Source organism: Schistocerca cancellata, chromosome 4 (assembly GCF_023864275.1).
Source record: "Schistocerca cancellata isolate TAMUIC-IGC-003103 chromosome 4, iqSchCanc2.1, whole genome shotgun sequence".
NCBI lineage: Eukaryota > Metazoa > Arthropoda > Insecta > Orthoptera > Acrididae > Schistocerca > Schistocerca cancellata.
The window spans coordinates 692,737,727-692,752,724 of NC_064629.1; the positions used below are offsets into that span (position 1 = coordinate 692,737,727).

Sequence of the window (14,998 nt, forward strand, 5' to 3'; positions counted from 1 at the left end):
GAATTCATTGTCCCAGGAAGGGGAAACTTTATTGACACATTCTTGGGGTCAGATACATCACATGATCACACTGACAGAACCACAGGCACATAGACACAGGCAGCAGAGCATGCACAATGTCGGCACTAGTACAGTGTATATCCACCTTTCGCAGCAATGCAGGCTGCTATTCTCCCATGGAGACGATCGTAGAGATGCTGGATGTTCGATGACGGTTTGGATGTACCGTGCACTATTCAGTGTCCCCTCGACGATCACCAGTGATGTACGGCCAGTGTAGGAGATCGCTCCCCACACCATGATGCCGGGTGTTGGCCCTGTGTGCCTCGGTCGTATGCAGTCCTGATTGTGGCGCTCACCTGCACGGCGCCAAACACGCATATGACCATCATTGGCACCAAGGCAGAAGCGACTCTCATCGCTGAAGACGACACGTCACCATTCGTCCCTCCATTCACGCCTGTCGCGACACCACTGGAGGCGGGCTGCACGATGTTGGGGCGTGAGCGGAAGACGGCCTAACGATGTGCGGGACCGTAGCCCAGCTTCATGGAGACGGTTGCGAATGGTCCTCGCCGATACCCCAGGAGCAACAGTGTCCCTAATTTGCTGGGAAGTGGCGGTGAGGTCCCCTACGGCACTGCGTAGGATCCTACGGTCTTGGCGTGCATCCGTGCGTCGCTGCGGTCCGGTCCCAGGTCGACGGGCACGTGCACCTTCCGCCGACCACTGGCGACAACATCGATGTACTGTGGAGACCTCACTCCCCACGTGTTGAGCAATTCGGCGGTACGTCCACCCGGCCTCCCGCATGCCCACTATACGCCCTCGCTCAAAGTCCGTCAACTGCACATACGGTTCACGTCCACGCTGTCGCGGCATGCTACCAGTGTTAAAGACTGCGATGGAGCTCCGTATGCCACGGCAAACTGGCTGACACTGACGGCGGCGGTGTACAAATGCTGCGCAGCTAGCGCCATTCGACGGCCAACACCGCGGTTCCTGGTGTGTCCGCTGTGCCGTGCGTGTGATCATTGCTTGTACAGCCCTCTCGCACTGTCCGGAGCAAGTATGGTGGGTCTGACACACCGGTGTCAATGTGTTCTTTTTTCCATTTCCAGGAGTGTACATATGTATATGTATGTAAATAGAAAGTGTATATATACAATAACAGAGGTCCTATCACACTTCTCTGGGGCGCTCCTGACAATACCCTTGTCTCTGATGAACACTCGCCTAGGATAACATACTAGGTTCTGGTGCTTAAGAAGTCTTTGAGTCACTCGCATATCTGGGGACATATTCCCTATGCTTGTACCTTCGTTAATAGTCGGCAGTGTGGCACTGTGTCAAATAATTTACGGGAATCTAGGAATATGAATCCATCTGTTGCCCTTCATCTATAGTTCACAGGATATCATGAGAGAAAAGGGTAATCTGAGTTTCGTAGAAGCGATGCTTTCTAAAACCGTGCTGATTCGTGAACAAGAGCATTTCGGTCTCAAAGAAATTTATTGTATATGTTCTGAGAATATATTCGAGAATTCTGAAGCAAAGTGATGCTAAGGATATTGTTCTGTAATTATGCGGATTCATTCTTTTACCCTTCTTACATACAGGAGTCGTCTGCACTTTTTTCCAGTCGCTTGAGACTTTGCGCTGGACGAGAGATTCGTGATACATTCAAGCTAAATTAGTGCCAGTGCTGCATAGTACTCTTTGTAAAACCGATCTGGGATCCCATCAGCACCTGGCGACTTATTTGCTTTCAGTTCTTTCACTTGCTTCTCTACTCCAGAGATACTTAGTACTATGTGCTCCATACGAGAGTCTATGAGATGGTGAAACTGCTTTATGTTTGTACACTGATGTCACTTCGGCGACGTCTTTGTATTGAGAACAGCACAAACAACCCGTTGCCAACAGAAGAATTGAACCTAGGGCCCCACAATATAGAGGTGGTGCCACTGTCCATTAGACTAACATGGACAACATGAATGATCAATGAGTATGAATTACCAGATTTTTACGTTTTGGGGTAAGGGTGTGTTCGTGGATCTAGGGCACTCAACAGAGTCTGATACGAAGTGCATAAAAAAAAGCTCAGTTCCAGTCTGTCACTCTTTCCCGTTTCACTTAACATTCACCCTCAAAATCACACTGTCATTCAATGTGTAAACATGGAATTTATACTGAAACCTGTTTAAAACCTCGGCACAGAACTAAGAGAAGACTAAAAGCAGGAGGCGGGGAAGTGTTACTGGTTGATCAGTTAAAAAACAACTGGAGCCTACCATCGAGGGAAAGGAACAAAGCAAGATTAGAGTTTAACATCCCGTCGACAACGAGGTTATTAGAGGTGGGACACCAGAAGCTGGTAGGCCGGACTCGGATTTGAACTGTCCTCCTCGCGGATGGGATTTTTTTTTTGGTGACGTAATAGACTTTTATTTACAAATTGCCAATTCATTTTTACAGGTGGAGATACCTTCAAGTTTCTTGCGTACGTTTTCTATATAGTTATCGAGAATCTTTTTCTTTTCATTTCGCCGTGGTTGATTTCTGATACCCAATTTTTTGTCAAATATCTATTTTGTTACATTTTGTTCACTTGCAAATTGATTTATAGTGGTACTGTTATTTTATTTTACTTCTAGTCATTTAGTGTGCTAATCACTAAGCCACCTGAGTCGCTCCTGCGAACGCTTCTATTACATTAAAGTGTACCCCCTGAATATTTAGGAAGTACAGTATATTGAACAGTTCGCAGATTGTTATATTTCGAAACAAAGAGTATGAAACTCTGTTGTACAGAAATAATTATCTGATCAATTGAGCAGAAAAAAATCAGGTTTTGTTGTTATTTGATAATAAATATTGTATTTCACGCATAATCTATAATAATTTTAAGCCGAAAAGTCTCCCGTACACTAAATCAATGAGGTAACATGTATGTTACGACCTTCGTTACGACACAGTAAAGTCTATAGAATCTGAGTCGTATCATTCGTTTCATCGTCTGCTAGAAAGAGTCGATAGTATGTCATATGATGATCTTTGTACTTGAGTAGTGGTTGGCGGCCGATATGTGTAAGTGATTTGGGTAGTAGTAATGTTTGTAGTGGTTACCATCTGATGTTGTGTGTAAGTGAGAGCAATGACAGGAAAGAGCAGAAACTGGGTTCGAATCGAAGCAGATATTGTGAAAGGAAGAGAAGAAGGAAACTGGAAGAAGCTTATAGAACTTGCCGAACATTTAAAATCTAGGTCACCTAGCTCAGGTGTGTGTTTCTGATGTGATGTATTTTAGTGTTGTTGACATCGTTGAGAGACTGTTGCATTGCAAATTTCGTGTTATTTAATATTGAGGATATACAAAAACAGTGTAAGAGTTTTATACATAGCAGCTGTTCGCTTTTATTTTACGTTTTACACGAGTCTGTCTGGATGATGTACAACCGCAACTCGCCCCCAGATTAGTGCCAGCTGTTGTGTTACAATGTGTACGTGCTCTCAGTAAAACAGGCGTTGAAATGTAAGTTCCATCCTGCAGTTGACAAAAGAAATTCCATTGCTTCATACTGCAGTAATTTATCAAGTATTCCCTATGTGTGTTGCAAACCTTCACACACATTTTGCATTATTTGCCCATTGAAGTTTGCTAAATGACACTATCTTACTTGTTTGGCATTTTACCATGGGACATATGTGCACCAAAGTCTTCCTTTTTGCATTGACTCACGATTTGTTCATGTTATAAAATTTGTTAAGGTCCTGCATTAACAACATAGTTTGTATTCGGCGTTCTTGGTGTAATAATTGTCACAGATGAAAATGTTAATGAAGAGAATGTACCATCATAAAAAATAGTTCTGATTATGGTTTTAAAGGTTTAAATTAATCGCCAAGTATATTTTTTACTGTTTTCTTATTAAGATATACTAGAAATAAAGGTTGACATTAGTTTTCCTGTGGAACCATGCAATTTAATTTGAAGAACTGAATTTATCACCATCCTGTAAGCCATTTATATTTGGGAATTTGTGTTGTTAGGCCCATGTTAACAAGGACAACAAGATGACATGTACAACCTACAGTTCTGTTACAGCGTGGAAAAATATAAAAGGAACTTATCAGGATTTGCAACTTTTCCTGGTGTGCTTACTGTTGCCAAGATCATAATCTCTTCTTGGATTGATTTGTTGATCTTTGTTTCTTCTAACACTGGCATTTCTGGCTATTACATCTGCATTTTTCTCTACATGCCCTCTTTGTGGTGCTAAATGAGAAACACCTCAAGAAGTTTGGCCAGCAAACACTAAAGCCAGAGAGAAAAATTGTGTAATTGGGTTTACGACGACGGTAGAATTTTATTAAGCCCAACTAGGCGTATGAGTTTTCATTAGATGCACATATATTTCGTAATAAACCATGTGTTGTCACTCGAACTGAATAGCCAACCTAGGAACAATCGCATCATTGTTGATATACCAACAGAAAATAACACACAACCAACAAAATAAGTTTAAGTGGTTAGTTCTTGGAGGATGATGATAAAGAAATTGTGTATGGGTAGCAAAATAAAAGGGATATAATGAACCTGCTGATACCTCCAGTCTTTTATCCATTATGTCATCAAAATGTCACTTAAACCATTCATTGAAATTTAGTGATGTAAGAGCATTGCCATGTGTTAAAACATGTGCCTAAGGATGGTAGCTCTGACATTTGTTTTTGCATGTATAATTGTGAAGGTCCCCATGACTGAACCCTATCATCCCCAGCATATGTCCTACAAAGTTTTTGGACTGAAATCTAACATACATAGTTTGGCCTGTGGGACATGTGGTAACAAAACTTCATACCAACTCTTGTAAGTTTGTGAATTGTCCTTAAACACTGGGTAGGGAATCCACTTCAGCTACTTAATCATTCTCCACAATTGATTCCTTATTATGCTCAATTTCCCTCACTTACTAGTCATTGTGTACTGGTAGTGATTGATAATTTTCACTCTCTTGAGTTCTTCGGCTAAAGTTATGTATTGGACCACCGTCCATCCCCCATCGAAGTCTTGGTAGTTGTGACAAACTGATCTGTAGGACAGCCCGAGGCCTAGCTTAGGTTGAAAAGTGACAATTTGATGGAGAGTTGGTGAAGCCAACAAATGTGAAAGCAGAAAGTTGGATTTTGGAAACAAATTGACCGTTACCAAAGCATAATGTGTATGTCCACATCATATTGAAAAAAGCAGAAGGGGGGGGGGGATTCCAATATATAACTTTTGCTGAGATCTTCCTTGTCTACCTGCACTGGTCGGAGCCATATCTAGAAGGTACACACGAAAGTGAATGCTGAAAAATATGGATGGGATACTGTACAGGAAATTTACTGGTTTTGGAATATCTGCGAACCATGCAGAGATGGGTATGTTACACTATGAATGCAGTGCATAATTACATTGGAGCATCAGTATGGCAGTTGAAGAAGGAAGCCTTTATTGCACCCTGTTGAAGTCAGAGAGTATCATTCTACAGTTGGTGACATGGATGTGGCTCTACAGTGGGTACAGTGCTGCCCAACTGCTGAGATTCTTTTACATCTGTATTATTATTCCTCAAACCACCTTGTGATGGGGAAGTGTACTCAATATGCCACATTACTCTCTCATATATCTATTTGCAATTGTTTGTGTTGGAAGAAGGGACTGTTGCTATGCCTTTGTATGCACATCAATTTATCTGATGTTATTGTTGATCATTTTGTGAGATATGTAGGACAGAGTAATACATAGCTTGGCCATTCCTGGAATGTAGACTCCTCAAAATTGTAGCATTAAACTTCTCTGTGATGCATATTCTTTCATGTAGCATCTGCTACTGGAGTTCAGGGAAGTTCTCAGTGATGCACTTGCATTTACTGAGTGAACGTGTGATGGAATGTACAGACTGGCTTTTAGCTACAAATTTATGACATTGAGACAACCCTATATGGACCACCTTTGTCCAGTGACTATAGTTGGAATCATGAACGATGGCAGTTAGAGTTTAGGCTTGTTCTGTGCATGTACGTCACGCATTCTCCGAAAGTCAATGAGCATTCAGTAGCATTGTGAATGCTCTGCTGTTAATGCCGTGGGTAATGCAAGCATTAAATGTGATCGTAGCAAGTTGTTTAATGAATTTCTATTTCATTTGTTGCGAGTTGTCGTCACTGATAGTGATGGTAAGTGGTAAATTCTGCAGTAGCAACTGAGAAACACAATTTTCAGGAATATGCTTCCTTCAATCAGAAAGCACGTGCATGTGTGTACCGCAAATGTGGTTTGGAATTGCCAATAATGTAATTCCCATCTGTGCCTCAACATGCACGAACCTCCATCGTTCGTTGATTGGACTGTAATTACGTAGTAATAATGTAATTACGATTTATTCAGTTTGTTATACCAGTCACCTCTGTTTCTGTGAAAATACCTCGGACACAGGGAAAAAGTTTGTAATATGCAATTACCAAAACACACAATATAAAACACAGAGTTCGTCAACAATCTTTGGACAGATGCAAAAGTACTGTGATATGGTTGCTGTCATTGTGCAAACAGCTCAGCATAGTGCCATTGGATTCAATGAACTCTTGCACAGGGTACACATTGGTCAACTCTTAATAAGTAAACTTATCCATAATGCTGACAGTCATTGTTAACATACCACTATTGATGCCAGTAAATCAAACCTGAGACAGAACCAGGCAGCACTGAAGGAAAGATTTTGGGTAAAAAGTAAAGTGAGCATTACTATTGTCAAGAGCAAATACTGTCAGTGCATGGAACAAGTTTGTTTTCAAATAAGACACTCAGTCTTGGGTGTTGTGCAGAAATTTCCAACACAATACAGGTGTAGGGATAAACGAGGGTAAATAATCAAATGAAATGCAGTAATTCTGTTATGAGCTGCTGGAGATTGTTGGTCCTTTATGCCAAGAAAACTTGAAAACTGTCAGTAAACAACTCCCAGAATTTTGTGTGTAGAGTTCGGCTTCACCTTGCATATTGTGAGCAATAATGTTTCTGTAGCACTCCATGGGAGTAGTCTCAAATCTAATTTCACAAATCACTTTTCCCATTATGATCCAGTTCTGTCGGCAACAAAGTTTTCAGTCTGATCACAAAATAGATGTGATATTTCATAAGCCCATATTCTGTTCACAATGTGGAAGTACAGAAATATATCGGATGCCTTCAAAAAGTGAAGGAATTGCACTCCAATCTGGGTACTGGTATTCTGGTTTTCATGGATGGACTGCCTCTAGTTTCGAAAAAAAAAGAAAAAAAAAGTGCTCCGTAATTCTATAACCAATTGAATTGGTCACAAAAACAATTTTCTAGGAATCAAAAATCAAATTTTGCATGAGAACAAGAAAAGCTATTTTATACTTACCTATTTGGCCTTTCTTGAATCAGGCAGTCTATACGAGGTAAAACACCATTCTGCTTATCTTTGTGGCTGTCTGTCATTACACAAATGCATTTTTATATTTGAGAAAATAGTGCAAATTCACTTTTCTTGGATGAACAATATTGTATATACGCAGTTACTATGTTGTACTGCTGAAACACTTTAGCTTTTTTTTTCCCCTTCCTCACTACAGAAATGGAAAGCTTATTTTGAGGAAATAGAACAAAACAAGTCAAAAGCCATAATGTATATGGCAATGCACACATATCAGCAGCAGAAGACACTGAAATAATTTCACACTATTTCCATTCCAATTATCTGCATCATATACATGCTGCATTACATTGGCAGAACTCAGTCAGTGCATTTTCACAGAGCAATATTAAATTTGACTATTAACTAGGTAACTGCTAATAGAAATCCTGTTTTTCAGCAGGGATGTACTAACACACATGAAGCAAGTCTTTCTTCTGGACACTTTTCATTGGCAAAAGTTTATCACACGAGAGGGGAAACTGAAATGTTAGCTGGTGGCATATTTCTTTTTCTCCAGTACCTATCAGTCTTTCTGTATGCTTTGACAAACACACAGTTGCAGGATGTTATTATTATTATTATTTTTATTATAGTAGTAGTGTCATCAGATGAAATTTGTTGCCAGACATCTATCTACATCATACTCCGCAATCCACCTAATTGTGTGTGGCGGAGGGTACTTTTTGTACCACTGAGCCCTCCAACCCTATTCCACTCACAAATAGCACATGGGAAGAATGACTGTCAGTAAGCCTCTGTATTGGCTCTAATTTCTTGAAGTTTCTCCATGCATGTAGAGGGAAGTAATATGTTGTCAGACTCTTCCTCGAAAGTGTTCTCGCCAAATTTCAATAAAAAATCTCTGTGATGCACAATGCTTTTCTTGTAATGTCTCCCAGTGGTGTTTGTTAAGCATCCCCGTAACACTCTCGTGCCGACTAAACGATCCTGTGATGAAACATGCCACTCTTCATTGGATTTTCTCTATCTCTTCTTTCAGTCCTATCTGGTAGGGACCCCAGATAGATGAACAGTACTCAAGAATGGGGCAAGTAAGCACCTTATAAGCCCTTCCCTTCATGGACGAGCTACATTTCCATAATAGTCTGGCATCTACTTTTCCAACTGTTTATATGGTCATTCCACTTGAGGTCACTCTGGATAGTTACACCTAGATATTTTGTGGCCGATGCTGTTTGTCATCAATAGTGTAGCTATAGTAGTGTATTTAGTTTCCTAATATGCACAACATGTTATATTTATTTATGTTCTGGGTCAACTGCCAGAGCCTGCACCATTCGTCAATTATATGGAGGTCATTCTGCAAATCGTCTTGAATCTAGTTGCAAAAATGCTCCAATGCTTGATAACTCATATTTTTTTCATTAAATGGTAGTGCAGGATGGTGTTGTATGTGTTCCTGAAGTCAAGGAACACGGCATCAACCTGAGTGCCATTGTCTATGTCACTGTGGATGTCATGAAGGAACAGAGTGAGTTGGGTTTTGCAGGATCTCTGTTTGTGGAATCCACGTTGATTTGTATAGAGGTGATTTTCCTTCTCCAAGAATGTCATATATCTTGAACATAAAACATGTTCCATAATTCTGTAGCATATTGATCAATGATATAGGTCTATAATTTTGTGCATATGTCATACAGCCCTTATTAAAAATGGAAATGATCTGTGCTTTTGTCCAGTCACTGAGTGCCCTTTGTTGCTCAAGCGATGTATGATAAATTAGAAGGGGAGCAGGTTCTTTCGCATAATCTTTGTAGAATCTTATAGGTATCTCATCTGGTGCTGACACCTTTCCACTACTAAGTGATTGTAATTGCTTTTCTATTCTAAGATCGGTTATCTGAATTTCTGCCATTTTGACGTTCGTACGTCAATTGAAAGAAGGGACTGTGTTACAATGCTCAGTTATTTTGGAAGAGCTCCTATGTAGTCCTTGGTCTGGTGCACTGAGATGCCTGAAATCCTCTTCATTCCACCTTGCAGGCAGGGTACCCATTGTTCTTGGCACTGGCACTGACAGCAATCCAATCATCTGGGTAATAGACATGAAGTGATCTGTTGTTCCTCTTTGGAGGCCAAAGTCACCATATAGTCGGAAACTGTGCCCTGTTATGAGGAATTTCTTATCTACAGCAGTGAAATATTGATAAAAGTAATATTAAAGTTACATTTAATTGTTATGCTACTACATTAGAATTCTGAAAATGTTTAAAAGATACAATTTTGTGGCTATACATATTACATGGAACTTTTTTCATTACGTGTGGCAGTTAAATTGTTATTCAACTCACAAAATCAGATGGCAATTTTCCAAGAAGAGAACCAATTTTCCTCTAAATGCAAGGGCATCCATTATCACCGAGTGCCTTGCATTTATTGTTCTTTCACTCCCAAATAATGACATAGTTTCCTTCCTTTATTCAAGCACTTTTGAACTCCACTTGTTACCACAATATTTGGTGTTTCATCCGTGATCTCTTAACTTAAAACATTGGCCACTGCAACATAGAACTTTGTAGTTTGACAGTGGTAAAGAAGGGGGGGGGGGTGTGAGACGGAAACAATTTAACCAGTAGATTTAGGATACAACACAATTACAGCTCTAACCCACTTCTGACAAAAATGTTGATTACTATGTTGTGTCAGGCGAACAATTCAGTTGAAATCTGCATTATATTCATGTAGTTATGCACATTTCTAATGGGCCTTTGGGAAAAAAATTGCTTGTAACATTTGTGCTAGAAGGGTGTCAAGAGTACTTTCTCAAAGCCTTGAAACTTTTCTGGGAGCTGGGACAGTTAATTAAATTGTTGATTAACTCTGTAATTTATTTCACAAAACCTTGTGTTATATGGAGAAGATCAAAATGAGTTCATAGAGAGATATATGGTGTCCATTTCCTGCAGTAGACATATTCAGATAGCAGTTTAATATTTCGTGGGAATTACTGCAAATTCTAACAAGGATCTAATGTTCCATTGCAACAGAGAAGGAGAGGAACGATTGGAATTTCACTTCCACCGGAAATAAAACTCAATTTTGTTCCCGAAGGAAGCTGATGTCAGCATTTTCAGTATTCTGTGATGTAACTGATTACAGCAAGATTCACCTATTTTTGATACCTCATTGGTAGAACTGTGAATATTCTCGTCAGTTCTCTTTAATTTAATATGAAAGGCAGAACAAGTTACTGGATCATTTGAGGAAATTATTTGAACTATCCTGCCTAAATGTGGAAAAGTCCATAACCCGACACGTAATTATCAAAATTTTACCCCCCAATATAAGTCTGGGTATGTTATTAGTGGAAATTGTGGAACACTGACTATTCTGGGCTCCAAAGTCAAGACATCAACTTTGCCACTCTCAGTATGATATCATTACACTGTCGATAATGTGAGCCTCTGAAAGCCAACTATTATACTAGAAGATTTATTTGTAAAATAAGGGAATGGCAACCATTCTTCTGTAGAGGACTGGTGCAAGGTGCATAGAAACACATAATAGAAAACAGTTAACACTAGCGTTTGAGATCTTGGTGTTTTTCTAGTAAAAGTAGATTCTCTCTCTCTCTCTCTCTCTCTCTCTCTCTCTCTCTCTCTCTCTCTCTCTCTCTCTCTCTCTCACACACACACACACACACACACCACACACACACACACACACACACACACACACTTACTCCTCCAGTTGCCACAAGACTGATTATTGAATTTCAATTATAGAAAGCAGTTGGCTGGGTAAATGAAGGGGGCAGGGAGGGTGTAGGGAAGGATGCACACAGCAAGGAGGGGGTAGGAGGGTAGTGTGAGGCAGGTATTTAACTAGATGACTCCAGCAGCTGTGTAGCAAGATGAAATGAGTTCAAAGGGTACAGAATATAAGGGATAGAAGAGTGGCAAAGGGGGGGGGGGGGGAGGTAGTGGTAAAGAGGGAGACACGGAGGGGGGAGAGTGATGGGAGAAGATAGTGTGCAATCTGGATGGGGAAGTAGTAGTGTGGGCAGAAGGGAGAAGGTGAGGTAAGGAAGTGGGAAGCAAGTTAGCAGACATTTAGGCCAGGGGAAATACAAGAGCACTGGATATGATGGAGAGAGAACTCCCAACTGCATAGTGCAGAGAAACTGGTGCTGAAAGGGAGGTCCAAATGGCCCATGTAGTGAAGCAGCTCTTGAAGTAATTAGTGTTGCGGTGCACACCATGTTTGGCAAATGGATGGTGAAGTTTGTGGTTTGCCACAGTTTGGCAGTAACCATTACTGCAAGTGGACCATTAGTTAATTGTCATGCCCACACAGAGTGCTGTACAGTAATTGCAGCATAGCTCATACATAACATGGCTACTTTCACATGTGGCTGTGCCTTTTATGCCTGTGACTGGACTGCATTAGGTGGTGGCAGGTGTATGTACGGGTTATGTCTTGCATCTGGGTCAAGCGCAGAGGATTGACTCATGCGGTGCAGCGTTGGGAGCAGGATTGGAGTAGGGATGGGCAAGGATTTGATGGTCAGCAGAACACTGCTGAGGGTGATGTGGGTAAGATATCTCTCGTCTCAGAGCATGATGAGATATATTCAAAGCCCTGGTGAAGGATGTGGTTGAGTTTTTCAGTGCCAGGGTGATACTGTGTGATAGAGAAATGCTAGGCTGTGGCTGGTTAACCAGGTTATTGGTGTTAATGAGGAGGTGGCACGGGATACGTATTTATGGATGAGTTGAATAGGAAATTGTTTTCCAGTAAAGGCTCTAGTAAGGTTATTGGTACATGTTTGATTATAGACTTGTCTTTTGAAAGTGAAATAATTGAGTCATGGTTGGCTCGAAGGATTAAGAAAGAGCTGGTGGGTTTGGTGTTGCCACTTCTTTCCTAATCCTCCTAGCAAACCATATCCTGACTCTCAGTTATTAAACTTTCTAAATCCAAATTTGTAAACAAATTGGTGGCACTACCATGGGTATTTGCATGGTACCATCCTGTGCCAACTTATAGTCCATGGGGAGGAATCCTTCCTATCCAATCAACACTTTAAACCCCTTCTCTGGTACAGAGTCATTGATGACGTTTTCATGATCTGGATTCATGGCAGGGACAACCTTTGCTCTTTCCTGCATAACCGTAACACCCACTCCAAAATCTACTTCGCCCGGTCATTCTCAACTCAACGAGCCACTTTCCGAGATGTTGATCTCCATCTCTCAGAGGACTCCATAAATATGTCCGTTCATATCAAGCTTCGCCAACCACCAACAGTACTTCCACTTTGACAGCTTTCACCTGTTCCATGTTATAAGATGTCTTACATACAGCCTTGGTACCTTTGGACCGGGCAGTGGGAAACAGTAGTTGTTGAAATATATCGGTAACTTTATCAGAGCCTTTATTGGCAGACAGTATCCTATCCAGCTCATCAATAACCAGGTGTCCTGCACAATCTCCTCCTCTGACACCAGTAACACTGTTAACCAGCGACAGGCCAGCACTCCTCTAATCAGCCAATACCACCCTGATCCTGAAAAGCTCAACCACATCAGTCACGAGCACTTATCCTACCCATATCACCCACAGTAGTGTTCTGCTGCCCACTCAATCTATAGAGTATCCTTGTCCATCTCCACTCCAATCCTGCTCCCAATACTGCACCCAATGGGTTAGTCCCTTGGGATTGACCAAGGTGCAAGACATATGCTGTAGATATACCCAACAGCTCCTACTGCAGTCCAGTCACTGGCATCTCCTACCCAATAGAAGGCTGGGCCACGTGTGAAAGTAGCCATCTCATACGTCAGCTATGCTGCAATTACTATACAGCATTATATGTGGGCATGACGAGTAACAAACTGTCCACTTGCAATAATGGCCACTGCCAAAGTGTGACAAACCACAAAATCACTATCAAATTGAGTAAAATCTTCTCGATTTTCAGGCTGTGTCAGTTCAAATAAAATTCTCAAGCTTTCGATGGCTATCTCTGCCATTGTCAGGAGTAAAACTACAAACTGCTGGGGCTGACACGATTTTCCACTTATGTACCCACAATTATGGGCACTGGCACCAATTGGAGAGGGCCAAAACAATGGGTGTGCAGAAGATGAGCTGAGCAGCTCATAGCAGCTCCAGCTCTCCGCAAGACTGAGTGACATCAGATGGTGCAAGAAGCCAGCGCCACGTTTAGAACTGCCACTCTCGCCTCCCTACAAGTGTTGAGAATCCATTGTTGCTTCCTTTCAACATCCAAAGCCCTCCCCAACATGTACCCCTGGTTAAAATTATTGCTGTTCATTCTAATCTCAGCTGCTTCTTTTTAACAGAATCCCAGTATGTTGACATATGAGCCAAGACTCTCATGTTCTGAAACTTTGTGTCCATTTACACAAAACTGAGACGATTTTATTCAGATGTGCCACCGTGAAAGACTCCGAAGATTCACCATCCAGTTGCCAGACATTCTGTGCACCACAACACTAATGACTTAAACAACTGCTTCACCACATCAAAATAATGTTATTTTGATGACGACATGTCATTGGCATGCAGTCGTGTCTGACATTTTGTGATGTTTCACCTTGCACGAAGCTGAAATTACCATTGTGTGCAATAAATGAACAGTAATATACAGTCAAATTTTGGTAACTTCATTCTAAAAGTTCTACATGACTGTGGTCCCCAATGAAGGAAGAATTCATTACCATCAATATGAATTCACTGGCATTCTCCTCAAACCACTGTAGTGCCAATCTGGTGTTGTGATACATGCAGTTATCATGTTGTAAGATATAGCTGTTAGGGTGGGTATAACAATGAAGGTATACAGATGGTTGGCTTTATTACTACAGGCTCCATGGAATCCCAGGGAAAATCCCCTGTAGGATAATGTTGCTCTCACCAGCCTGTGTCAGTAGTGTGGTGCACATTTTGAGCCGCCATTTGCCTGGATGATGTGACCAGGTATGACCATCAACCAGGTGTAACAAGACATGTAATTTATCCAACCATGCAACATGTTTCCGTTGATCCATAGTCAATCTAAATGATCCCATGCCCATGGAAAGCATAATTCATTATGCCATTGGGTATTAGAAAAGATATGGGCTGTCTGCTGTGGGACCCCATGTTCAACAATGTGCACCAAACTGTGCTCTGAAACACTTGTTCCTGAACAATCATTGGAATGTGGTGTGAAAGCTGTAACTGATCGCAGTCTATCCTGCTTTACAGAGTGGGTAAGCCGCCAATCTCCACATTCTGTGATGAAGTGTGGACGCCTAACACCTTGTTGTCTACAATAGTTGCTAAACTGATTCCCAATTCCCATATCCATATTCTATCAATTTATTACTTTCCATACTGTGCTGCATGTCCACAACACCACAAGGCACATTCAGTATCGTGGTGGGCAGTTGTTATAATCGTGAATAAATGGGGTGGAACGAATGGAAAGGAAATGGGGTGGAAAGAGATAGGAAGGAAATAATGACTTCCAGCCATAC

The 14,998-nt window shown here is 41.2% G+C and overlaps 1 protein-coding gene across 2 annotated transcripts in view; it reads left to right on the plus strand.

Annotated features, from left to right (window-relative positions):
* Positions 1 to 3,062: 3,062 nt before the first annotated feature.
* Positions 3,063 to 14,998, plus strand: part of LOC126183700 (tetratricopeptide repeat protein 7B-like) — a 237,063-nt gene continuing 225,127 nt past the window's right edge. For both annotated transcript variants that reach the window (XM_049925881.1, XM_049925882.1), the window contains exon 1: positions 3,063 to 3,281. In XM_049925881.1, the coding sequence (XP_049781838.1) occupies positions 3,158 to 3,281 (124 nt within the window). In that variant the 5' untranslated portion in view covers positions 3,063 to 3,157. The remainder of the gene's footprint in view (positions 3,282 to 14,998) is intronic.